The 26,573-nt window shown below is 41.8% G+C and overlaps 1 protein-coding gene and 1 pseudogene across 2 annotated transcripts in view; one reads left to right on the forward strand and one right to left on the reverse strand.

Moving 5' to 3' along the window:
- The window catches only part of MRPS31 (mitochondrial ribosomal protein S31), a 31,355-nt gene extending 18,523 nt beyond the window's left edge, over window positions 1-12,832 (reverse strand). The window contains exons 1-4 of one of the 2 annotated variants that reach the window (XM_077752578.1): window positions 12,652-12,832; window positions 9,781-10,065; window positions 3,541-3,699; window positions 2,474-2,614 (exon numbers count right to left, since the gene is read on the reverse strand). In XM_077752578.1, coding sequence (XP_077608704.1) covers window positions 2,474-2,614; window positions 3,541-3,699; window positions 9,781-10,065; window positions 12,652-12,776 — 710 coding nt within the window. In that variant the 5' untranslated portion in view covers window positions 12,777-12,832. The remainder of the gene's footprint in view (window positions 1-2,473; window positions 2,615-3,540; window positions 3,700-9,780; window positions 10,066-12,651) is intronic. The other variant, XM_077752579.1, reaches the window with a different exon arrangement.
- Window positions 8,145-11,100, forward strand: LOC144222068 (ubiquitin-ribosomal protein eS31 fusion protein-like; annotated as a pseudogene).
- Window positions 12,833-26,573: the final 13,741 nt, after the last annotated feature.

Raw genomic sequence — 26,573 nt, forward strand, 5'->3', positions numbered from 1 at the left:
CTCACATTGTGTCTCTCTCCTCCAAAAATAAACATTAAAAAAAATTTTTTTAAGTGTAAAAACTGCAGAGTTAATTTTAAAGTAATTTTGAATTCTTTTCTGGATCACATTACTTTTCTCTATGAAATTACACTAACTGAAAAAACTGCAAATACCATATTAAAATTAGATAAAGTGATCTCAAATCACCTCAGTTTTCCTCTAGCAGGTCCCCAAGTATTTTTTTAAATGTTTTCATTTACTTTTGAGAGAGAGAAACAGAGTGTGAGCTGGGGAGGGACAGAGAGAGAGGGAGACACAGAAACTGAAACAGGCTCCAGGCTCTGAGCTGTCAGCACAGAGCCTGACATGGGGCTCAAACCCACAGCCGTGAGATCATGACCTGAACTGAAGTTGGACGCTCAATCGACTGAGCCACCCAGGCACCCCGTGGTTCCCAAGTATTTTTAAACAAAGGTATTTATGCTCCAGAACTATCCTAAGGGCTCTGCGTTCTTCTCAGTACCCAGCAGTCCACTACTGTGCATCAGGTCAACAGGACAACAGATTAAGGCGACTCACGGTAAAGAGGGAATGACCTGGTGAAGCATGGGATTTTAGAACGAACTAAAGAGGAAAGGAAAGGAACAGACATTTGCTGTGCGTCTACTGTATGTAGTCTGTACATTCCTTTCCTAGTTCTCAAGAAAGCCGAGGAAAGAGACCAGCGAGGGATGAGTCTAGCGCAGCGCCGAGACGGAGGTATGCCAGAATGACTCCAGAGCCAGTGCTCTGTACACCCCACTTCTCTGTCTCTTACTGAAGGCATTAGCCCAGGGCATACTAGTGGTGGACTGTCTCAGGCTGTCCCAGGACAGAGCAGGGACAACAATTTGGTACCTTGCCACTGCTTCCCCTGACTCTAGAGTCCCTCAGTCAGTTTTTAATACAGTCATTATACGCACATGAATCCTGCTCTACTTTTTTAGCTACTCCCTTGCCACCTTCAATTTTTTTTAAGATTTTGCTTTATTTTTTTAATTTTTTTAATATTTATTTTTGAGAAGGAGCAAGAGTGAACGAGTTGCACAGGTGGGGGGAGGGCAGAGATGGAGACGCAGAATCAGAAGCAGGCTCGAGGCTCTGAGCTGTCAGCACAGAGCCTGACGCAAGGCTTGAACCCACAAACCATGAGATCATGACCTGAGCTGAAGCCAGACACTTAACTGACTGAGCCACCCAGGCATCCCTGTAAGGTTTTACTTTTAAGTAATCTCTCTATCCAACGTGAGGCTCCAACTCATGACTCTCAGATCAAGAGTCACACACTCTACCAACTGAGCTAGCCAGGCACCCGTCACCTTCTAGTTTTAATGACAGCTACTATCATTAAGAATCAAGCTATGATAAAGCATTTGGATGTAGTCGCATGGAATCATTTCAACAAAGATTCATTCAAACAAGACTGAAATTAGATATTCTTTAAGTAAGGTCTATACCCAACGCAGGGCTTAAACTCACAATCCCCAGATCAAGAGTTACATGCTCTATTGACTGACCCAGCCAGCCACTCCTGAAATTAAATATTCTTGAGGAATCTTAAGTAAAACTCAAGTACACATTCTATTTTATCCAATATGTCATAGGTACTTAAATAGGTATGTCACTTTAAATTAGTAATTCAAATAATCTCCCAAAGTCACTATAACCTCTTGAACTTCTTTTGTTAACCAGTGACCATCTTTTACAATTTTCCAGTACAAATTAGTAGTTTAACTTCTGAAAAGAGCTAACTCACGCTGCTGGAGTTATAATTAAAAGAAAATCCACGGAACACATTAACACATCAAAAACACTCCACTGTAGGTATCCCCTCCTACAAAGATCAGTTAGTTTTTGTCACAGCATGCTAAATATCTGGGTCCCTGTCCCCAACTATCACTTTATGGGCCTGAAGAAAGCAGAAATTTTATGTGAATATAGACAGCTTTCTATTATGATAATAATTATGTAAAACATGGCTTAGCATCTTAAAGTCTGCAAATTACCAAATTCAAATTGCCACAAATAATCTACCACTTTCAGATGTTATAATGGATCCTCCTTTCTTTCTTTTTTTTGATGATAGGTTATTTCTCTAAGATATGAATAATGACTATTATATAAAGAAATATAAAGAGCATATGAATATACATTGTTATATATGAGTCAGAATGAAAAATAATGCGTCTCAAAAAATGTTCATTTGTTCAGAATTAAATCAGCTCCACTTATCCTAAATCAGGAGACTCCTATTCATCGTGGGTAAACGGTAGGTGGGACCCATTAACCCAGAACATCTTTCCCTCTGTAGGAAGTGGTACATGCAGAGTGAGAAAACAGATATAACACATCCATAATGCTCAAACACCTATCAGCAATGACATGCACAGAATAAAGGAAACCTCCAGAGAAACAAACAAAACAAAACCAAAGAGACTGCAAAGGCTGATACCTTTTTTTAAGGTCATTGGTCCTCTTTGGGCCCAGGCACTCACTAGATCCTTCATCAAACTGAATTTGATGCAATGGTCTTGTACGATCTTTAGCTGTGGCAGATTTGGCAATTTTCATATCCGATATTATGTTACTGACACTGAAATAAGAAAAAGGTCAAGTGTATTAGAAATTTTAGCTACAGAATAGTAATAAACTTTCTTACAGGAGATTCATATCGCTTTGTTTACATCTCACTTCTATGCACTAACACATATGCATATGCACATATTACATTTCAGTAAAAGATTTTTGTTTTAAGTTTATTTATTTATTTTGAGGGGGAGGGCAGAGAGTGAGAATCCCAAGAAGGCTCTGCACTGCCAGCGCAGGGCCCAAAGTGGGGCTCAAACCCACCAACTGTGAGATTATGACCTGAGCTGAAATGAAGAGTCAGGCGCTTAAGTGACTGAGCCACCCAGGTGCCCCTTAAATGAAAGATTGTATGTCATACATTATTAACATTCACACTCCACAGATCACTAAGATTTATGTTTCCTTTTGAAACATAAGTTTTGAAGTGCTCTTCAGACATGTGCATTTAAAACACAAATTAAAAGTGTTTATTAAAAAAAGTGTCACTTATGAAAAAGTATCAAACATTTGAAGTCATATATCAACTTCAAACCTGGCATCAAGTATGAGGTGAAAGGGTGAATGGAAGGTGTCAGGTAAACTAAGGCTAAGAGCAAACACGGAAGGAAACCGGCCTGCAGATGATCGCATTCTGCATAAGACCTACAAATTATTTAATGGAAAAAAATTAATCTCCTCAGAGAAACGGTCTTATTCTGTATTTGTTTTTAATAACATTACTGAATTTAGTCTCTTTTTTCAGTAACAAGAAACTGTGTAACTTTGCAAAAGAAAATTTTAACTATTCCATTGATCTTTCATAAACTGCCATCTTACTTACGATGTATTTTNATAAATGTATGAATATAATTGTATATTACTCACCACTTGCATGAACACAGCCTATTTTGAGAAACCTGCATTACCGACAAAACTATTTGATCCACTAACCTAATTTTAGCTCTTTCTCCATCTTTCTGAGCCTTCGAGAGCTCCTCGTGCTGCTGGAGCTGCCTGAGCAGCTCTGACTTGGTCATCTGCTTATCCAACGGGAGAATGTCTGCAACAGCAGCTGCGGCTGCTACCAACTCAGGGCTCAGGGACTTGGTTCTAAGAAAATGAAAAACAGATGAGAAAAAAAGAGGCATTACTTATTATGCCCTTAGTTTAGTGGAAAGTAAAATGATTTTTTTTCCAAAGACAACTTTTTGGTCACCAAAAAAAAAAAAATTCAATTTGTGGGGTGCCTGGGTGGCTCAGTCGACTAAGCTTCGGACTCTGGCTCAGGTCATGATCCCATGGTTTGTGAGTTCAAGTCCCAAATCAGGCTCTGATCCTTTGCCTCCCTCTCACCCTGTCCCTACCCTGCTTGTGCACGCGCTCTCTCTTGAAAATAAAATATTAAAAAAAATTCAATGTCTGACAAAATCAAGAATTTGTAAATGTTAGGTATTGGTTGTATGTAAACTTTAAAATGCTAAAAGTTGACGTTAATGACAACATGCAGAAGAATGAAACTATATCATTTTCTCATACCATACACCAAAATAAACTCAAAATGGATAAAGGACCTGAATGTGAGACAGGAAACCATCAAAACCCTAGAAGAGAAAGCAGGAAAAAACCTCCTTGACCTCAAACGCAGAAATTGGTTACTTGACACATCCTCAAAGGCAAGGGAATCAAGAGCAAAAATGAACTACTGGGACCTCATTAAGAGAAACAGCTTCTGCACGGCAAAGGAAACAATCCATAAAACTAATAGGCAACCGACAGAACGGGAAAAGATAGTTGCAAATGACATATCAGATAAAGGACTAGTATCCAAAATCTACAAGGAACTCACCGAACTCCACACCCAAAAAACAAATAATCCAGTGAAGAAATGGGCATAAGACATGAACAGACACTTCTTTAAAGAGGACATCCAGATGGCCAACAGACACATGAAATGAGGCTCAGCATCCCTTATCATCAGGGAAATAACAAATCAAAACTGCACTGAGATACCACCTCATGCCGGTCGGAGTGACTAAAATGAACAAATCAGGAGACTATAGATGCTGACGAGGATGTGGAGAAACGGGCACCCCCCTACACTGTTGGTGGGAATGTAAACTGGTGCAACCCCTCTGGAAAACAGTATGGAGGTTCCTCAAAAAATTAACAATAGAACTCCTCTATGACCCAGCAATAGCACTGCTAGGAATTTACCCAAGGGATACAGGAGTGCTGATGCATACATAGGGTAACATGTACCCCAATGTTCATAGCAGCACTCTTAACAATAACCAAATCAGGGAAAGAGCCTAAGTGTCCATCAACTGACACATGGATCAAGAAGATGTGGTTTATATACAATGGAATACTACATGGCAATGAGAAAGAATGAAACCTGGCCATGTGTAGCAACATGGATGGAACTAGAGGGTGTTATGCTGAGCAGAGAAGGACAGGCAGAGAAGGACAGATACCATATGTTGCACGTATAGGTGGATTAGGAGGAAGTTAACAGAGGACCATGAGGGAAAAGAAGGAGAAAAGCAGTTGGGGAGAGGGAGGGAGGCAAACCATGAGGGACTCTTGAGTGCTGAGAACAAACTGANATCAGGGAAAGAGCCTAAGTGTCCATCAACTGACACATGGATCAAGAAGATGTGGTTTATATACAATGGAATACTACATGGCAATGAGAAAGAATGAAACCTGGCCATGTGTAGCAACATGGATGGAACTAGAGGGTGTTATGCTGAGCAGAGAAGGACAGGCAGAGAAGGACAGATACCATATGTTGCACGTATAGGTGGATTAGGAGGAAGTTAACAGAGGACCATGAGGGAAAAGAAGGAGAAAAGCAGTTGGGGAGAGGGAGGGAGGCAAACCATGAGGGACTCTTGAGTGCTGAGAACAAACTGAGGGCTGATGGGGGTGCGGGAGAAGGTAGGGAAGTGATGGGCATGGGGGAGGGCACTTGTTGGGATGAGCACTAGGTTTTGTATGGAAACCAACTTGACAGTAAACTATTCAAGAAAAAAAAAGTTTAAGTTAATGGATACTTGGTGAAGCACGATACTAACTCAGAACAATGTATTAAATTAGAGGGAGAAGGAAAAGAAAAATCAAAGTGTGGGGGGGTAAGGGATCAGCCTTAATAATAATTTGCTGGATTTTTATTTTACTATTTATTATTTTTTAAAATGTTTATTTTTGAGAGTGCTTCAGCATTACTGGAAGCTGCAGGAAAGGGGATTTTTGTTTAGCAACATCACTGCTTGTATTAAGGTGGAAAACAGGAAATAAACTCAATGAATTGGATGAGCCAATCTAAGGAGACTTCCAGTGTTGAAGGTGCCTCTTGGCTTCTTAGCTGCAGATGGTAAAATGTAAGAGATAAGAAAGAACTGTTCCATATAAAGAGGCCAAGACTTGCTGATATCCAAAATAAAACAGTTCTCATCCTCAGCCCGTCCAGACAACAAATGATGCTAAAATCTAGAAATGGTTTCTGAAGAGGGGCGCCAGGGTGGCTTGGTTGGCTGAGCGTCTGACTTGATTTCGGCTCAGGTCATGAGATGGAGTCCCCTGTTGGGCTATGTGTTGGGTGCAGAGCCCGCTTAAGATTCTCTCTACCTCTGGGACACCTGGATGGCTCAGTTGGTTAAGCATCCGACTTCGGCTCAGGTCGTGATGTCACAATTGTGGGTTCGAGCCCTGCCTCAGGCTCTGTGCTGACAGCTCAAAGCCTGGAGCCTGCTGCAGATTCTGTGTCTCCCTCTCTCTCTCTGTCCCTCCCCCGCTCATGCTCGCTTGCTCTCTCTCTCTCTCAGAAATAAACATTAAAAAAAAAATTCTCTCTCCCTTTGCCCCTCCCCAACTCATGCTCAAGGTCCTGTGTTCTTTCTCTCTCAAAAAAAGAAATGGTTTCTGAACAGGGATCAAATTCAGTGCAGTGTCAGGAAAACAGCTATAGGCATGACTGTAAAACCCTTTGTTAAGATCTTACAAAGATTATTATTTTTTTTAAAGATTTTATTTTTAAGTAACCTCTACACCCAGCTTGGGGCTTGGGCTTACAACCCCAAGATCAAGAGTTTCATGTTCCACCTACTGGGCCAGCCAGGCACCCCAAGATTTAAAATGGTGCCTCAGAGTTTTAAACAAACAGGAATTCTAAGAAACTTGTGGGTGTGGTCCTACAGCCTTGCACAGGGAGCTCAATGTAGAATATGATCTTGGTTCCCAAACTACGCCCTAAGGAACCCTGGAACACTGTAGGGAAGTATAGCAATCTGTCAGTAACAGAACTACTAAGTCAAGGTAGTTCATGGCTTTAACACTAGACTACTGCATGCCTTCTGATGACATCATATCTTTGTGGAGATGGGTTTTCTGGCATTGCTATGGTAAAAAAAGGCAAGTGCCCCTCAAAAATCAGTATGAAACAGGAAAGGAGAGTGGCAGTGTCCAATCTGATTCCAAGGCTACCTCACAGAAACAATACAAATTCCTCCTGGCTCACTTTCTCTTGGGACACTCGCCCTAGGAACCCAGCTGCCAGGCAGTGAGGAAGCCCAGGCCACACAGAGAGGCCGCATGTAGGTGTTTCTGGGTAAGGTCTCTGCTAACAGCCAACTTCAACTGTCAGAGCTATGAATGAGCAAACCTTCAGATGATTCCACTCCCTGGACTTGCAAGTCTTCTGAGTAAGGACAGCCTGGACAGGGCTACCCTTCTCCACTGTGCTCTGTCCACATGCTGACCCACAGACCCCAAGAGCATAAAAACATGGTTGTTTCATGCCACTACATTTTGGGGTGATTGTTTTGCAGCCATACTAACTATATCAATGGGGACTCAGTATATAATACAAATTAAAATGCTAAAAACAGGCCATGCATAGAACAACAACAGTCATCATGAATCAAAGATGATGATTTATCCAATTATGTGCATCTGGGATCCCTTAAAAAAAAAAAAAAAGAGTGGGGAACAAAATCATTAAAAGATACATTAAAAAATTTTTATTAAGGAAACTCTATATCCAGCATGGGGCTTAAACTCATGACCCTGAGATCAAGAGTCACATGCTCTACCAAGTGATCCAGCCAAGTGCCCTAAAAGATTCATTTTGAAAAACTCAAAATGAATGTTTCTCATTCACCAATCTTTTGACGCAAGACTAAAGCCTCCTTGAAGAGAAGTTCCAACATATATCTTTTATATATACACTGACCCATGGTACCTCCTCCAAGAGTTCCAATTTTGGTTTCTTTAAAGTGGAAACATGGAGAAGAACTTAAAAATGCTTACAAAGTAGTATGAATGCGGAGTTTTCTTACATTTTTCTGCTTGTCTCATTCATATCTAATTGGAAAGGAATTTTTAAAAATTCCTTTCCTGAGTCTTTCAAAACATTCAGCTCATTTTAACCATTTCTATAATAGATAATTAAATTGTATAATTATAATAAAAAGCACAATGGGTCACAAACAGGTCTGGAAGCTAAAAAAACCCTCTTAGTAAGTGTTTACATATATATACGTATGTATATATGTATGTATGTATATGTATGTACGTGTGTCTGTATTATCTAATTCTATATACTTTAAAAAGTTATTTTATGGGCACCTGGGTGGCTCAGGTTAAGCATCTGACTTTGGCTCAGGTTATGATCTCACAGTTCCTGAGTTCAAGCGTTGGGCTCTGTGATGATAGCTTGGAGCCTGGAGCCTGCTTCAGATCCCTCTCTCTCTGCCCCTCCCCCACCCTTGCCCTGTCTGTCTCTTTCTCCTTCTCTCTCAAAAATAAACAAACATTTGAAAACATTTAAAAAAATTTTTTTAATTTTTATTTGGGAGTATTCGTGTGTGTATGCGTGCACATGAGTGGGGGAGGGAGGAGAGAGGAGGAAAGGGAGGAGAGAGGAGGAGAGGGAGGAAAGGGAGGGAGAAGAGGGAGAGAGGAGAGAAGAGAGGGAGGGAGGGAGGGAGGAGAGGGAGGAAAGGAGGGAGAGAGAGAGGAAGGGCAAGAGAATCTTAGTAGGCTCCATGCTTAGCACGGAGTCCAATGTGGGGCACAATCCCATGACCCTGGGATCGTGACCTGAGCTGATATCAAGAGTTGGATGCTCAACTGAGTCACCCAGGCACCCCTAATTCTATATACTTTTATGTAATATTGTCTTATTTTGTTTCTAAAAAGAAGGAAGAGGATGGGGCACCTGGCTGGCCCAGTAGAGTGTCTGACTCTTGACCTCAGGGTCGTGGTTTCAAGCCCAAGGCTAGGTACAGAGATTACTTTAAAAAAAAAAAAAAAAAAAAAAAAAAAAAAAAAAAAAAAGAAAGAAAGACAGAAGGAGGCAGCTATGACGGCCACTCAGTGATGGACCCAGCCTTTTTCCTACCACCCAGTTATGCTTTCCAGAGGTAGTTTTGAAACAATATGATACAATATAGAGACAAGAAGTTTCATAATAGTATTACATTGTTTTGGAAAATAGGAATCTACATTATCTATTGATTCTGCTAAGGGAACTCAGAGATGGGGATCTTCAAGCCACATACCTTCTTACTTGAATTGACATTAAGAAACACCATTACTTATCTATCATTAAAACAAAACACTGTCATTTAAACCACAACACAATGCTAAAATATTACTGACTGTACTTAAAATCAATTATTTGAGGAGCACAAATAATTACAACATTTCAAGGAAATCACATAAGTGGAGAGCACTGATGGTTTCTGGTCAAAGGAAGTCCTATAAAATAGTTGTAATCAACATGCTCACATTCTATCCTAGATGGAAGTTTTGAATGGAAATTTTAAATAAACAAGCCCTTCAGAGACCCGAAGCTACTTCCTTATCAGGATATAAACAATTTGGTAGTTAACAATTTAAAGAGGCAGTTAAATGGCAGTTAATAACACAGATGAGTATATAAGAGAATATGTGGAATTCTCAATTAGATCTCTACTCTTTTCTCTCTAGACTGTACGCACATGTTCCCTTCAGATTTAAATACAGAAGGGTAACAGTATCTTTCAAGTAAGTATTAAAGTCTCCGAGTTTACAAACTGATAATCTTCATGCAGCATCTCCCAGATCCTCTAATTTAAAATTCTTTTCTAAAAGAAAAAGGAGTTTCAAAAACTACTTTTAATGTAGTTGAAATTCCCTTCAGTTTACCTCTTTTGGGGGGTAGCTTCTGGAGCTTTGTGAAGCCTGTCAATCATAGCCTCCATACCCTCAGGTTGTCTTCGGCTGGGTGGCTTCGTTGTTTGTACATTGACTGTGCTTAATTCGACCTTCATGCCCTTAATAATACCTAGGAAGTCTTTTTTCCTTTTCTCCTTTACACTCTCTTGGGTCTCTGTGTCCTTGGAAATCTCCTGCGTCGGATCAGACTGCTTATCTTTCTTGCTGTAGATCACGTTGTTCGTGCCAAAGTATCTCTGGACTTTATGTTTTGTCCTAGAAAGATGTGTTAAGGAAAAAAAATGAAAAATACAATGCAAAATAATAAAGTAAGAACTCAGAAACATTGTTTCTGTGTGTTTTAAAATTTTCCAATTCAAACCCTTCCCTTTTGCTTTTTATTATTATTGTCAGCCATCGTAACGATTGCAATTTTAACATTTATTGAATACATAATATGTGCCCACTCTGGTGCAACATATTTTACGTACATTTTCTCATACCCGCATCAACTCCATAAGGCAAGTATTGTCCCCATTCTGCAGATAAGGAAACTGGAAACCAGAGAAGTGAAGTGATTTACCCAAGGTCGTGTAGCTTAAAGCTCCCTACGGCCTAAGACATGCTGGTGAGTCACAAATGGGTTACAGATGTGCTGAGATACTGATTGACCACCTGGACCCTGGGGTAGCTGAGTGAGGCCTGGGGGCCGCTGGGGGTGCACCTAACTGGTGTCTCCTTCCATTCACCTCACGGTGAATCATTTTCTATATGAAGATCATTTTCTATTTGTTCCATGACATTAAAAAAAGGTCGCAACTTTCTGATCCACTCTCAGCAGAACGGCCACCAAGACGCACATTTCTGTGAAAGCCCTTATGGGGAAACCATCACTCTCCAGGATGATCCCCTGAATACAATAGAAAATGTAAAGGCCAAGACCCGGGACAAGGAAGGAATTCCTCTTGATCAGTGGAGACCCATCTCCACAGGCAAGCAAGGGAAGATGGACATACCAGGCCTGACACAACATTCAAAAGGAGTCTAAGCGTCACCTCGTGTTGAGATTTGATGGTGGTGTTAAGAAAAGGAAGAAGTCTTACCCCGCCCCCAAGAAGAAGCAGAAGAGAAAGAAGGTTAAGGTAGTCGTCCTGAAATACTGTAAAGTGGATGAGAATGGCAAGATCAGTTGCCTTCATCAGGAGTGCCCTTCAGATGAACGTAGTGCTGAAGTTTTTATGGCAAACCACTTTGACAGACTGTGACAAATGCTATCTGACCTACTGCTTCAAGAAATCAAAAAGCAAGTAATTGTACACATGTTAATAAAAGACAGGAACATTAAAAAAAAAGGTTACAGACACTGACAGGAATAACAAATTTCACTTATTATTTCTCAAACCCCAAACTGACTGACTGTTAAGTCTTTACCATGATTTAACAATACCTCTTTAAAAGGTATAAAAATAAAGCCATTTCTAGTAATAAAGAAAGGTTACTTTCTTTAAAGAAAAAAAACATGTCTGGGTAGGGGTTCCTGGGTGGCTCAGTTGGTCAAGCGGTCCACCTCTGGATTTCGGCTCGGGGCATGATCTCCCTGCATCGGGCTCCACAAGCAGAAGCCTGCTTGGGATTCTGTCTCTCCCTCTTCTCTGTCTGCACCGTCCATTCCATACCTCTCGCAGGTGTATTCTCTCTCTCTCAAAAATAAATAAAAGAAAAAAAATTGTTTAAAATAAATCAAAGGGGCACCTGGGTGGCTGAGTTGATTAAGTGGCAGACTCTTGATTTTGGCTCAGGTCATGATCTCATGAGTTCGAGCCCCATACTGGGGTCCACACTGCAGTGGAGATTCTCTCTGCCCATGTTCTCTCTCTCTCTCTCTCTCTCAAAATAAGTAAAATAAGATTAAAAAAATACAAAAATAAAAACCATATCTGGGTATTATTCTAATCTGATTAACTTTCTCATTGAGCTACATGTCATTTAACCAATCACCATTTGTACAATTTGTCTTCTACATCCAGCTGTTACTTCCCATCCCCACTTCTACCAACCTGCTTAGAGCTGCACTTAACCAGACTGGCCCCAAATCGATCTGCAAGGGCTATATGCAGTAAAATTAAATGTTCATAAGGATGAGCGTTCTCAGAGAAGAAATACCAACATAAAGTATGCATAACTACCTTTTCTTGACTGGCTAGCTTCAATCCTTGGTCCCCCTTCACATTTTACCGGACTTCTTTTCCAGAAAGGATACTCTGAATCTTTCTTTCCTACAACGGTTAGCTGTCCCGACTAGGTCACCCAGCAATGACTTGTATTAATAAAGCAATGTGTGCTACCTACACCACCTCAGCTTTACTCCGCGGTACTGGAATTGCCTGCCTGATGGAACTATAGGTTCCGTGATGGCACGATCGTTTTTATTCGGGATTTAACACCGGTATTGGTACACTGTAAGTACTTTCAGTACTGAGCCAGAGAATATATGGAGGCTGGAATGAGACCACTAGACTCTTGGGAAGTAAAATAAATAAAAATAGGACAACTTCACTTCCGGAGCCTGGACTGAATGAGGGGAGAAGTGGCAAGAGGTACGAGGGGCGGTATGTAGTAGAAAGAGCACAGAACAGCAGACTATGCATATAACCGGAGCTCTGTTTCTCGCTCACATTATGACCTTGGGCAAGTCATACCTTTCCGGGATTTCCCTTTCCTCAGACTTAAAGCAACGACTCCTAGGATCTCGCGGGTAATCACATCGACCCCAGGAAGCCGGAAAAAAATCACTGCGTGCACCGGAGGGAGGCCGGGAGTTGCCTCAAGACCTGCGGGGCCAACAGCGCCGAAATGCCGTACCTGACCGTTCCGTGCGGGGCGCCGAGTCGCACAATCGCAGCCGCCCGCGCCTCGGAGCCTGCAGAGCGTAAAGGGACGCGGGAGAGGAGGCGAAGAGGCATGATCGCGGAGACTCTTGGAAACATCGCCGAGAAACAGGCGTTACGGCGAACACAACGGAGTAGTGCGTCCGTCTGCTAAACACGTCCCTCGCTCTCTCTTCCGTTCCCCAGCCTGGCGCGTTCCTTCCCTTCCGGTTCCGGTGGGCAACAGGGGCCGGTACCTGTGTTCCGGATTCGCCCGCCTGGGGCCGCTACGTCCGGCGGTTCTAGGCGAGGAGGTACAATCGATGCCTGATTTCAGCTGAGATACCCTGGTTGAGGCAGGACCCAGCCGGGAGAGGGAGAGTGTGGAGGGAGGGGGTTACTGAGCAAATGCTACTTTGGGGGCCAGTAAGGTGAGGCGGAGAACTGACCTTACCGGGCGGTTTTGTGGGGAGAGGATCCACAGCGTTCATCACATGCTCTACGTGATCCGTGGCCACAAAGGTTAAAAACGAGAAATTACCGTAGGACACGCTGCCGATAAATTCGTATTTATTTTCAGGCCTTGTTCTTGATGTAGAGTCAAGACACGTGAGACATATATGTTTTGCCTTTTCAAAAATGGTTTTAGAGATAAAAATCTACAAGAGAAAGGCTTGGGTTTTTCCTGCCCTTCCTAAAGGCAGGGAACAGGGAATCATGTGGGGTGGTCAAACCTGGCAGGGCGTGAGCATAAGCCCGCTGGGAGAATGCCAACTAATAGGTCACGTGGGAACCTCTAGCTTATTTTTTAAGTTTATTTTTATTTTTTTTAATGTTTTATTCATTTCTAGGAGAGAGAGAGAGAGAGACAGCGTGAGCAGGGGAGGGTCAGAGAGAGAGGGAGTCTGAAACAGGCTCCAGGCTCTGAGCTGGCAGTCAGCACAGAGCCCGACGCGGGGCTCGAACCCACAAACCGCGAGATCATGACCTAAGCGAAAGTCGGACGCTTAACCGACTAATTCACCCAGGCGCCCCTAAGTTTATTTTTTTAATTAAGGAACTTTTAATGCTTATTTATATTTGAGAGAGAGAGACAGAGTGCAAGCAGGGGAGGGGCAGAGAGAGAGGGTGACACAGAATGTGAAGCAGGCCCCAGGCTCTTCGCTGTCAGCACAGAGCCTAACGCAGGGTTCTAGCTCACAAGCTGTGAGAGCATGACTGAGCCGAAGTTGGAGGCTTGCCCAACTAAGCCACCAAGGTGCCCTTATTTTTTTTAATTAAAAAAAATTTTATTTTATTTTATTTTTGAGAGAGAGGGAGGGGCAGAGAGAGAGAGAGAGAGAGAATTTTAAGCAAGTTCTGCGCTGTCAACGCAGACGCCCAACCAAGGGCTCAAACTCACAAACCCATGGGATCATGACCTAAGCTGAAATCAAGAGTTCACTGCCCAGCTGACTAAAGCATCCAGGCGCCCCTATTTATTTATGTTGAGAGAGAGCGAGAGAGAACAAGCTTGTACACACTTGTGAGGGGCAGAGAGAGAGAGAGAGAGAGAGAGAGAATTCCAAGCAGGCTGCACTGTCAGTGCTGTTGGTGCTGAGCCCAACTCGGGGGCTGGAACCCAGGAACATGTGAAATCATGACCTGAGCCGAGATCAAGAATCAGATGTTTAACCAACTGAGCCACCCAGACACCCAGGAACCTCTAGCTTAGAATTGCATGCGGATAGTTGAATGCTGACATCAGCTTTTCCCCTACAATTTCAAAAAAGAATCGAGATCGGTGGCAAATTCTTTGTAATCTGAAATACCAAAAAGTGGGAGTCATAAACATGTTGAGGAAAATGTACTCAGAATTAACTGGCCGATGTGAACCACCACCCAGATGAAGACAGAATATCACCAAGGGAACATACTTAATTTAATATCACTTGATATCTAGTTGAAAACCCATTGAGTGTAATAGTCCATTAAAATCACATTAAATTTTTTAAAATATTTATTTTTGAGAGAGAGAGACAGTATGAGTGGGGAAAGGGCAGAGAGAGGGAGATACAGAATCCGAAACAGTCTCCAGGCTCCGAGCTGTCAGCACAGAGCCTGATGCAGTGCTCACACTCACGAATAGCGAGATTATGACCTGAGCCCAAGTCAGGCGTTTAACCGACTGACGCACCTAGGTGCCCTCAAGTCACATTTAATAGTTACTTCATCCTTTTTCCAATTTCTTATAATAACCCTCAACTTTTTTTTTAAGGTTGACAAAGGGGACTGAAACTGCCATCTCAGATTCACAGCTTCTCTGAAGGTAGATCCTGTCCCAATTATCCTGATCCTAGTCAACTCTACGGCAGTATATACCCTGCATATGCCCTACCTCCTTCTATTAGGGCAGATAGGATGTGACCTCTATGAGAGAACCTGGCTAAAGGAAACAAGTAGGGATTGAAATTCAGCCTTGCTCAACGCTGACTCCTTCAATGGTCACTTTCCAAAAGAGGCCTTCTTTGATTTCTGTGGTTAAAATAGCATCGTGAGCCATCCAGTCACACCCTCTGGCAGGGATTGCTGTCTCCCAATCCCCATTTGCTTCTTCCTCTGGAGCTTTAGCTCAACACATAGCCACAGCAGAGACTACATTTCCCAGCCTCCCTTGCAGGCAGGTATTTCTGCATCTAATCAATAGAATGTGAGTAGCCGTGATGTGCCCTTAAGAAATGGGCACAAATTCCACACAAACTTGTCTCCTTCCTCCCGGTTGGAATATAGACCAGATGATAGCCAGGGAATGGAGAGATGAAGGATTTCAGAGATGAAGATGACAGCCATCCTACCTCTGTCCTTAACCACTTCCTCCAGACAGTCACAAAGTAAGGGGGGAAGACCACTTCCATCTTGTTTAAATGTAGTTTTGAGTGTTTTTGTGACAAGTAATCTAGATCGTCTCTTAAAACTAAGGTACCTTCTGTGTCAGAATCTTGTTCCATTTTCTACAGAGTATCACTAAGTGAAATTAATCCCATATTTATATGCTTAAATGCTTATTATCTCACTCTGACAGAATGTGTGTCCCATGAAGGAGTGGACTTTGTCTTATTCATTGCTGCAATCCTAGTTCTTAGAGCCATGCCTGTCATGTCATAGATGCTCAAAAATATTCAGTGAATAAATAAGTTATTTCCAAGTACAAAGAGAAAAAAAATAGGTGCAGAGAGTTTAAGTAATTTGCCCAACTTCCTGCAGCTAGTCCACAGCAGAGCAAGATTCAAATTCAGAACCAGTTAACTCTGATACTTTTGTTCATTTTGGAAATACCTGGCAGTTTATGATTTTATTCATGCATAAAAGTAGAGGCGCTTACTGATACACATTACTGAGAGGCTCAGAAGATCTGAATCTGAGATTCAGCACCCCAGGTGATTCTGGTGCTGGTCTTCAGACAAAACTGTGAGGTATACTGCAATGATCCTGTGGCTTATTTAGTCATTCATAGCTTTGTATACACTTAAAGAAAAAGTATTAAAAGCCCTAATCAGATTATTAATTTGCATGAACATCAAAGTCATTATGCTAAGTTAGTGGAACATAAGGCCAAGAGCCCACAGATTGTATGAATCCACTTAAATAACAATGTGAAGAAGACAAAGCTAGAGGGACAGAAATCAGATCACAAGTTACCAGGCGGTGGGGCCACTCTGGAGAACAGTATGAAGACTCCTCAAAAAACTAAAAATAGAACTGCCCTATGACCCAGTAATTACACTGTTAGGTATTTACCCAAAGAATACAAAAATACAGATTCGAAGGGGTACCTGCACCCTGATGCTGATAGCACGTTTATCAACAACAGCCAAACTATGGAGAGAGCCCACATGTCCACCGACTGATGAAAGGATTAAGAAGATGTAGTGTGTACAATGATAACATTACTCAGCTATCAAAAAGAATGAAATTGTGTCATTTGCAGTGACACATTGCAAGAATGAAATTGTGTCCATTTGTGAATGCCGCTAGAATGTATTATGGTAAGCGAAATAAGTCAATCAGAGAAAGACAAATGCCATATGATTTCACTCATATGTGGAATTTAAGAAACAACCAGATGAACACATGGCAAGGTTGGGGGAACGAGAAGAGTAAGAAACTACAAGAGACTCTAAACAATAGAGAACAAACTCAGAGAGTTGATGGAGGGAGGTGGTTGGGGGATGGGCTAGATGGGCGATGGGTACTAAGGAGGGCCCTTGTCTTGATGAGCACTGAGTGTTGTATGTAAGTGATGAATTGCTGGATGCTACTCCTGAAATGGTATGTTATTGCACTGTATGTTAACTAGAATTTAAATTACAAAAAAAATAATAAGTAAATAAAATAACAATGGTAAAAAAAAAAAAATTACCAGGAGATGGGACTGGAAGGAGGTGACTGAGTATGACAGAGCATGAGGGAACTTGCAGAACTTACTGAAATACTGGCATGACTCTGGCGGAGGTCGTGGCTTCTCAGTTACCAAAACTTAAAAAACTTGTACACCTAAAATGTGTGCATTTTGCTGTATATAAATGATATTTCAACAAACCTGACTTTAACAAAAAAGGTAGTTAAAGCAATTCTAATTGGCCACAAAGTAAGCCACAGGGGAATTTGAGAATATCCTAAGGAAAAGAAAAATAAGCCTATCCTTTGAAAAAACATAACCTGTGCAATTGTCCAGAGCAATCATTAATGAGAGCAACAAAAATGTAGCCTGAAAGTAGAAAATGTTTTCCCTCCTTCTATTCTGGCATTGACTCACCAGTCATTTTCTTCTTAGTACTCCCTTGAAATGCACTTTCTAGAACCTTTGGCAAGAGGCAGCAAATCAACTGAAATAGGTCCTGATATACACCAGTGACTTCTTCCCAAATGTCTCATGAAATTCTACACTGATTAACTCAACAAGCCTTCCATGAAAACAAAACACAAAGTTATTCTATTTTCCAATTATCAATTGCTGCATAACAGATCACCCCAAAAAAGCAGCTTAAAACAACACTTTATTTTCTCTCACTGTTCTGTGGCTCACTGCGCTCAGCCGGGCAGTTTCTACTTGGCGTCTGTCATGTGGTTGCAGTCAGACAGCAGCTAGTCTGGATTGGATGTCCCAGATGTTTTTCTTTTTTAAATTTAAATGTTTGTTTGTTTGTTTATTGAGAGAGACAGAGAGCATGAATAGGAGAGGGGCAGAGAGAGAGGGAGACACAGAATCTGAAGCAGGCTCCACTCTGAGCTGTCAGCACAGAGCCCGACGCATGCCTTGAGCTCACAAACTGTGAGATCATGACCTGAGTCGAGGTGGGACATTGAGCTAACTGAGCCACCTGGGCATCCTTGTCCCAGATGTTTTTTTCATTCACATAGTTGATGGTGCAGCTGGGATGCTGGCAGAAGCAGGGCTTGGCTGAGTAATGTTCTTTCTCTCCCTCTCTCACTTGCTTTCTCTCCATATGACCTCCAAAGGGTAGCAGAATATGTGACCCTAAAATACACCATTTTGGCATAAAGATCATCATGAGCCATGGACACATAAGAAGCAAATACAAGGAGCTCTCTGCTTTCCCCTTTTTTGCCTAAAAACAGGACATAAATTTGTGAAGGTGTTCCCCTCCCTTGTCTCCCAGGAAGCACAGAAGTTAATCACTGCATACAGCCCTAGACCCTTGTCAGCCCAGAGAGGACACTGAAGGCATCTATGTTGCCAACTCTGCTCACCAGCCCTAATCTTACATTAGTTCCCCATATATTTGCCTTTGTCAGGTTTGCTGCCCTTGAAAGTCATAGTCCTTTGCCTTGGTGATGTCACTTCTCTAAAAGTTCACTGCTGTTTTGTTAAGATGATACGTAAGCCCAAGTTCTAACCACTCCTTTGAGTTACTCATCTCTGAGGGTTCGTGTGTGCGCGCACGCGCGTGTAGTGTATGCATTATTAACTTCTGTTTGTTTTTGTCTTGTTAACCTGTCTTTTATCAGTCTAATTTACAGGGTCCCAGCCATTGAAGCTAAGATGAATAGAGGGTGAAGAGATCTTTTTCCTCCCCCACCCCTCTCTAGCAGGCTAGCTCGGGCTTCCTTACAGCATGGCATCATAGAGTATTTGAGTTTTTCACAGAGAAACCACCCTGCTTTGCCGTGAGTGTTTCATGAGGCCCAGGCTAATTTGCACAACTTTTTAGTACCTAGGATTAGAAAGTACATAATATCCTGAGGACTGATGGATGTGGGGGGAGGGGGGATGGGCATGGAGGAGGGCACTTTGGGGATGAGCACTGAGTGTTATGTGGAAACTAATTTGACAATAAACTATTTGTTAAAAAAAAAAAAAAGAAAGTACATAATATCACTTCTATGACATTCTGTTGGTAAAAAAAAAAAAGAGTTGCAGGGCAAGCCCCGATTCTAAGGAAGTGAACTATACTTCCCTTTGAATACCAGGAGGAGTGGCTCATTGGGACCACCTTTGGGGACTTACTTCCACCTCCTGGCAAACTTTTAATTAAGTCGATTCATTTTATCAGCCTAGTTTGCTTTCCTGTTTATCTCTTTTTTAAAAATTTCCAATCATCTTGATTTTTTAAAGCGTATTTATTTATTTTGAGAGAGAGACAGAGACAGAGAAAGTATGAGCAGGGGAAGGGCAGAGAGAGGAAGAGAGGGAGAGTCCCTTGCATGCTCCATGCTATCAACACAGAGCCGATGTGGGACTTGAACCCACGAGCCATGAGATCACAACCTAAGCTGAAGTCAACGGTAGAGGCTCAACCAACTGAGCTACCCAGTGCCCCTTGATTATAAGAATTTCATTTTTCAGTTTCTATACAATTTTGCAAAGAACTATCACATACATTATTTAATTTGATCATCATGATAATAATTGAGGTAGGCAAGGCAAGGATTTTTATCTCCAGTGTTCTAACAGGAAAAATGAGCCTCAGAAAGGTTAGGTGAGGCACCCAAAGTCACATGACTAGGAACTGCCAGCCCGCAGCCTGCCAACCAATCTGGGCTCTTCGCTGTCTCCCATGCCTGCTTAACAGCATGTGTGTGTTCCATTGGCATCATTCCAGCCTGAATGTCAAAGTCCACTCGACAACATCCAGGTGCTGGTGTCAGCAAAGCCACACTTCTGAGATTAGTGTGGTAAGACAAATTTTATTTTTTTTATTAAAAAAAATTTTTAATGTTTATTTATTTTTGAGAGAGACAGAGTGCAAGCTGGGGAGGGGAAGAGAGAGAGGGAAGCACAGAATCTGAAGCAGCTCTGCTCTGAGCTGTCAGCCCAGAGCCCAATGTAAGGCTTGAACTCACGAACCTTGAGAGAGATCATGACCTGAGCCGAAGTTGGATGCTTAACCAACTGAGCCACCCAGGCACCCCTAAGTTTTTTATTTTTTGAGAGAAAGAGAGACAGAGAGAGGGAGTGTGGGGGGGAGGGGCAGAGAGAGAAGGAGACACAGAATCTGAAACAGGATCCAGGCTCCGAGCTGTCAGCACAGAGACTGATGCAGGGATTGAACCCACTAATCACAAGATTGTGACCTGAGCCAAAGTAAGATGCTCAACCAACTGAGCCAGCCGGGTGCCCCTGTATGGGGAGACAAATTTTATAAAAGCAAAAGAAATGTTAGGGACCTATCCACTAGGGACTATCCATTTTAATGAGAATGTGCTTCAGATGCAGATTGTAGGTGCTGATTGTACTCTTTAAAAGAAGAGCCTTCTTTTTAAAAATTTTTTAAACATTTATTTATTTTTGAGAGACAGAGCATGAGCAAGGGAGGGGCAGAGAGTGAGGGAGACACAGAATCCGAAGTAGGCTCCAGGCTCTGAGCGTCAGCACAGAACCCACACAGGGCTCAAATGCAAGAAACGTGAGATCACCACCTGAGCCAAAGTCAGTCGCTTAACCGACTGAGCCACCGAGGCGCCCCAGGAAAAGGCTTCTTGATTTAGATTTTGTAAAATATGAGATAACCCTTTTGAAAAAAGTAGCGGTAAGTTTGCCATTAGGCACTAATGTTAGAGTTGATGCCAAAGTCACCTAAAACAATACATAGACAAGTCATGAATGCTCAAAGGCTAATGAAAATATTCTGCCTTTTGAGGTTTCAGATATTAATGCTGGTGATTGACAAGGCCAAGCAAATGTCAAAGTCAACCAAAAAAGGATATCCTGTTACATGTTAGAGAGTTAACTTCATGTGTCTCCTTACCTCCTTAATACCTGGAGGCAGGCTGAGACAGGGCTCAGTACTAGAAGCAGATAAAACTACTTCAAGTGTGCCATGAGACATAGATCACCCACAAAATTCTTATAATTAAAGAAAAATAAGCTCTAGTACACATTTTTTAAAACATTCATAATTTTTCCCAAAAAATTGAAAGCATAGAAATAAAGAATAAAGCAGTCACACTAAAACTCTATAGCTCAGGGTTTGCCTGGCTGGCTTGGTCAGTAGAGCATACGACTATTGATCTCGGGGGTGTAAGTTCAAGCCCCATGTTGAGTGTAGAGATTACTTAAAAATAAAATCTTAAAAAACCCAACAATTCCATAGCTCAGGTAAAATAGGCACAGCGGAGTATAACGGTTCTGGGATGGGCAGAGTGGGGGACTAGGCTCTGTCCCTTTCTTTGGGACTTTTGGCAAGTCTTCCTACCCTCTTTGGGCCTCAAATGCCTTATCTGTGGAAAGAGAATAATAATAGCACCTATCTTCAAGGTGGCTGTGAGGATTAAGCAGGTTAAAATGTCTATAAGTGCTTGTAACAGTGCCTGAAACACATTAAGCACTATAGAAGTATTTGCTACTCTTAAAGTAAAATTTGAAAAGTAATATCCTTTGAAAGTTTAAAAATCAAAGAACCTGTGCAGAGGACAAGTCTGTAAGTTTTTTGTTTTGTTTTGTTTTGCTTCTTGTTGTTGTTTTTAAAGTAAGCTCTATGCACAACGTGGGTCTCAAACTCATGACCTTGAGATCAAGAGTTGTATGTCCTACTGACTGAGCCAGCCAGGCACTGGCACCCTGACCATTTTTTAAATAAACTTGCCATATTTAAATAATTGTAGACATGGAGAAAAAATTGCAAAAACAGTATAAATATTTCCCTTTTATAGTTAACCCAGACTACCCAAATGTTAACAGTTTATCACATTTGTTTTATCATTCTCATTCTGTCACCTATTATTTTTTCACAAAATGCTTGAAAATCAGTTACAGAGATAATTTCCTTTACCTCTAAATAATTTGGGGGTATATTTTCTTAAAAAAGAACATTCTCTTTACAAGAGTACAGTACAATTATAAAGTTAGGAAATTAACATTAATACCAAAATTCAATCTACAGACCTTATTTAAATTCTGTCAACTGTCACAGTGATGTCCTTTATAAAAAAAACAGAAAGAAACTCTTTTCCTGGTCCAGGACCTGATCAGAAATCGCAGATAAGAAATTCCATGCCTCTTCATCTACTTTGACTCAGTCCATCTTTATTTTTCATAACCTTGACTTAAAAAATTTTTTTTAATGTTTATTTATTTTTGAGAGAGAGAGAGAGTGTGAGTGGGAGAGAGGCAGAAAGAGAGGGAGACACAGAATATGAAGCAGCCTCCAGGCTCTGAGGTGTCAGCACAGAGCCCAACACGGGGCTTGAACTCACAAACCATCAGATGATGACCTGAGCCGAAGCCAGTCACTCAATGGACTGGGCCACCAAGGCGACCTGTGACCTTGACTTTTTAAATCGAAGTATAGTTGACACACAATGTTACAGTAGTTTCAAGTATTTGACCTTGACGGTTTTGAAGAGATGGGGCCAGTTAATTTGTAGCACATCTCAATTTTTTTCTGTCTTCTAGTGATTAGGTGTAAGTTATTAGTTTTTTAGCAGGAGAATCACAGAAGTGAAGTTATAGTTTTCACTGTGCTTCATAGCAGCTGGCATCAGTGTTTATCTGTCCCATTACTAGTGCTGTTAAAAATGAACAGCTGGATTAAGAGGTGCATAGGGAAAGGTCTAGAAGAGTCCTGGGCACACCAGCTCTTGTCCCATTGGCTTGGTGCATACCACCCTCCTGGCACATAGAAGTGTTAGTCAAGTCTGAAGCTCCTGCAGAAAGCCATTTTGGTTGAAGATTTTAAACTATCTAGAAGTCTAGTAAGCACTGTTCTTTATAAGGATGTCTTCTGATTTCAAATGTAGACTCCTACAGAACACCAACGCCAGTTTTTTCAGCATTTACTACTTCTGGACTTAACAGTAAACTTTCATCAGTCAACTCATACTAGAGAGTCCAGGGAGAATACATTGTCATTGTTGTTAAATATTTTTAAAAAATTTTTAATGTTTTATTTCTGAGAGAGAGAGAGAGACAGTGTGAGCAGGGGAGGGTCAGAGAGAGAGGGAGACACAGAATCCGAAACAGGCTCCAGGCTCTGAGCTAGCTGTCAGTACAGAGCCCGATGCGGGGCTCGAACCCACGAACCATGAGATCATGATCTGAGCTGAAGTCGGATGCTTAACTGACTGAGCCACCAAGGCACCCCTGCTGTTAAAAATTTTAATATAGTAATACATACAGGTGCTTAAGAAAATGGAATGAAAGAATTTTTTTTAAGAAATAAGGAGACTATTGTTTCCAGCCAACTCATGGTGCTGAAGATCTCTGGAATCTATTCAAAGATTAGATTCCAAAAATGATTCAAAGGCAGAAATTTAGGTAAAAGTATTACTGATGTTGCATTCAGTTGTATTTATTTGTATTTTTTAAAGTTTATTTGTGAGGGAGAGAGCAGTCATGAACCTGTGAGTGGGGGAGGGGCAGAGAGCGAGAGAGACACTGTCAGCGTAGAGCCTGATGTGGAGCTTGCTCAGTCTCACAAACCATGAGATTATGACCTGAACTGAAACCAAGAATTGGACACTCAACTGACTTGAGGCACCCAGGCGCCCTACATAGTAAGCTGTATTTTAAAGCAATATATACACTTAGCATTGGATGTTGAGAAGAGTTTTTCAAATATTCTGAATTATAGCACATCCTTGGACAAGGCCAGCCTGAGGGTTTAGGAGGGGTCATATCCTGAGACATAGATAAGCATTTTTGGTTCTCTGCAATATGAGGCAGGCAGGAAGGACCAGGGTTGAGAATTAGACCTTCCTCAGGTGTCACAGAGGTGCAAAAGGGAAAGGACTGGCCCAGCTATCAAATGCAGTATTTGAGGTCTATGCTAACGGCTAACTAGAGTACAGTATGGTAATTATATTTATTGCCGTAACACACACACACACGCACATACACACACTCCCCTCCCAAATTTTATGTATCTATAGTACTCTGGATCCAAATCACTCAATGAATAAATGATCATTGAAGTTTTTTAGCTAATGAGTTAGAAGTGGAACTCAATGACTAGTGGTTCACTAAGCCGAAATCCAATGTTGGACATAGTATTAATAATTATACCAAAATATTAAAAACAGGAATATTTACACAAAGTTACAAAATAGCAGCAAAGATATTTGAATAGCAGGTCAGCTTAATGGGAAAAGCAATTTCACCCCATCCTAATGCACTTACTTCCCATACTATCGAATCTACCCCAGATTCATGTGCCAATTCCAAGAAACACTGTCAATCTAAGTAAATAATACATCTTGGAAAAACTTAGACATAATCTGCCAATCTGCCATTTGCTGCTGATCTGTTCATACTGGCGGACCACACCAGGGCAAACGGGGAAGCCACTGCTCTCTGGCGGGACAGTGGAACACACACGGCAGGTTACAGCTTCTGTGGCTGCTTGTGTGTGCATTCATCAGAGTGTTTGCACTCGTTTCATTCCATTTTCCATCACGCTTGCTCTCTGTGTACACTTCATATCCAATCAAGTTTCGTTTACTGATTTATTTATTTAAAAATGTTTAATCTTGGGGCGCCTGAGTGGCTTAGTCAGTTAAGCGTCCGACTTTCGCTTAGGTCATGATCTCGCGGTTCGTGGGTTCGAGCCCCGCGTCGGGCTGTGTGCTGACTGCCAGCTCGGAGCCTGGAGCCTATTTCAGAGTCTGTGTCTCCCTCTCTCTCTGACCCTCCCCTGCTCACGCTGTCTCTCTCTCTTCTAGAAATAAAAAAAAAATGTTTAATCTTTATTTCTTTTTGAAAGAGACAGAGTGCGAGCAGGGGAGGAACAGAGAAGGAGAGAGACACAGACTCTGAAGCAGGCTCCAGGCTCTGAGCTGTCAGCACAGAGCCCGACGTGGGGCTGGAACCCACGAACCATGAGATCATGACCCGAGCTGAAGTCAGATGCTCAACCTACTGAGCCACCCAGGTGTCCCTCAAGTTTCATTTATATTATGAATTATTTTTCAGTCAGTAGCCTTACCTGTCTATGTGATTCATTTTCTAATATGTACATTGCTTTGTTCTCCATTATATACCAGTATTTGCTGATACCAACACACTTGTATTTTTTAGCGATGGATTTTATATTTTATCTTCAGTGTTGGTACATGTTACTGAATATCTGGATGAATACATATCCAGAATTTGTGATTCCATCTATCAATAAAAGAGGGTTATTTTATATGTAAAATAATCCTCTAAAATCAACTCTAAATTAACTTCCAATGCTCCGTGTAAAAGAGTGCATAAACCTTTTCCGACAAAACTGGGAGGTACATTCCACACCTGCCATATGGTGACTGGTGATAATAACAACACTAACTGCCATCGGCGAGCGCCAAACAATCTATAGCTGTTACCTCACTTAATTTTCTGAGTGACATCAGGGTTATCCAGTGCAAGGTAATTGTGTACCACAGCAGAGGGATGACGCCATGGAAGAAGGAGTCCAGGAACAGTCAATACTTGGAAACCCAGCTAGCCAGGCTGGCCGTGGTATTGGTACACTAGGGTTGTTCTTTGTGCAATATGCCTGCGGAATAAGCCCACCCATCAGCATTTTTAGCCAGTCATTTCAACTTACTTGTGACCCCACCAGCAAAAGTAGCACAGCACTATGAACACCTTTGCCAAGACTATGTATTGGCCGGAGGCCCAGAGAGGAGAAATGAGTCTAGCCGGGCTCTCTGGGGGCATAGCTTGTCACGACATTTCCTGATCTGGGTGGGGAAGGGGTGGCTGGGGGCGGGGGGGNTTTCGTAGATGGGGCAAGAGCTGTTTTGTTTCCACACCTTCCACAATAGGAAATGTTTATCTTTCCCTTCTATATAAATGTATTTCCAGCTAATGTAGACTATAAACCCAGTCAAATAATAGTATCAAACACAGCCTAAAATAGGTGAATGTACGTGTTTATGTAAAATAAATGCAGATATATGGTATTAGCATAAATATGTAACACTTGCTATGTGAAAATCAAGTTTTGGTCTTAGAATACAAAGATGGGTAAGACTTCATCTCTGCATCCAGGGGCTGGTGATCTGGTCAGACCCACAGATAGGTTAACAGGAGGTGCAACAATATTTATAAGGCATCAAAGTGGCACAGTCACGGCGGTGGGGGGTGGTTTGGGGGCCCAGGTGGAGGAGCTCCTGGATCATGGTAGTCTCCTCAGTAGCCTCTTCACTAGGTCTTCAGGGCACAAAGCCAAAGGACAGCGTAAGATGGGAGGGGGGAGGGAGAGTCCTGCGTCAGGACACGTATGGGAAACAGGACGGAAGAGGAAGTGGTTTTGTGCCCTTCAGACCAGACTGTCTAGATGCTTTGTTTTCTCCCCTCTGTGTAAAATGACTCATTCTCAGTAGATTTATGCGTAAAATTGCTTTGGATTTTATCAAAGAGCAGGATCATGTCATTCTAACATGGATTGTGCGGCCTAAGACATAGAACCACGATGAAACAGTGCTTAGCAAATG

This window comes from Crocuta crocuta, unplaced genomic scaffold, assembly GCF_008692635.1.
Source record: "Crocuta crocuta isolate KB4526 unplaced genomic scaffold, BGI_CrCroc_1.0 scaffold190, whole genome shotgun sequence".
Lineage (NCBI taxonomy): Eukaryota > Metazoa > Chordata > Mammalia > Carnivora > Hyaenidae > Crocuta > Crocuta crocuta.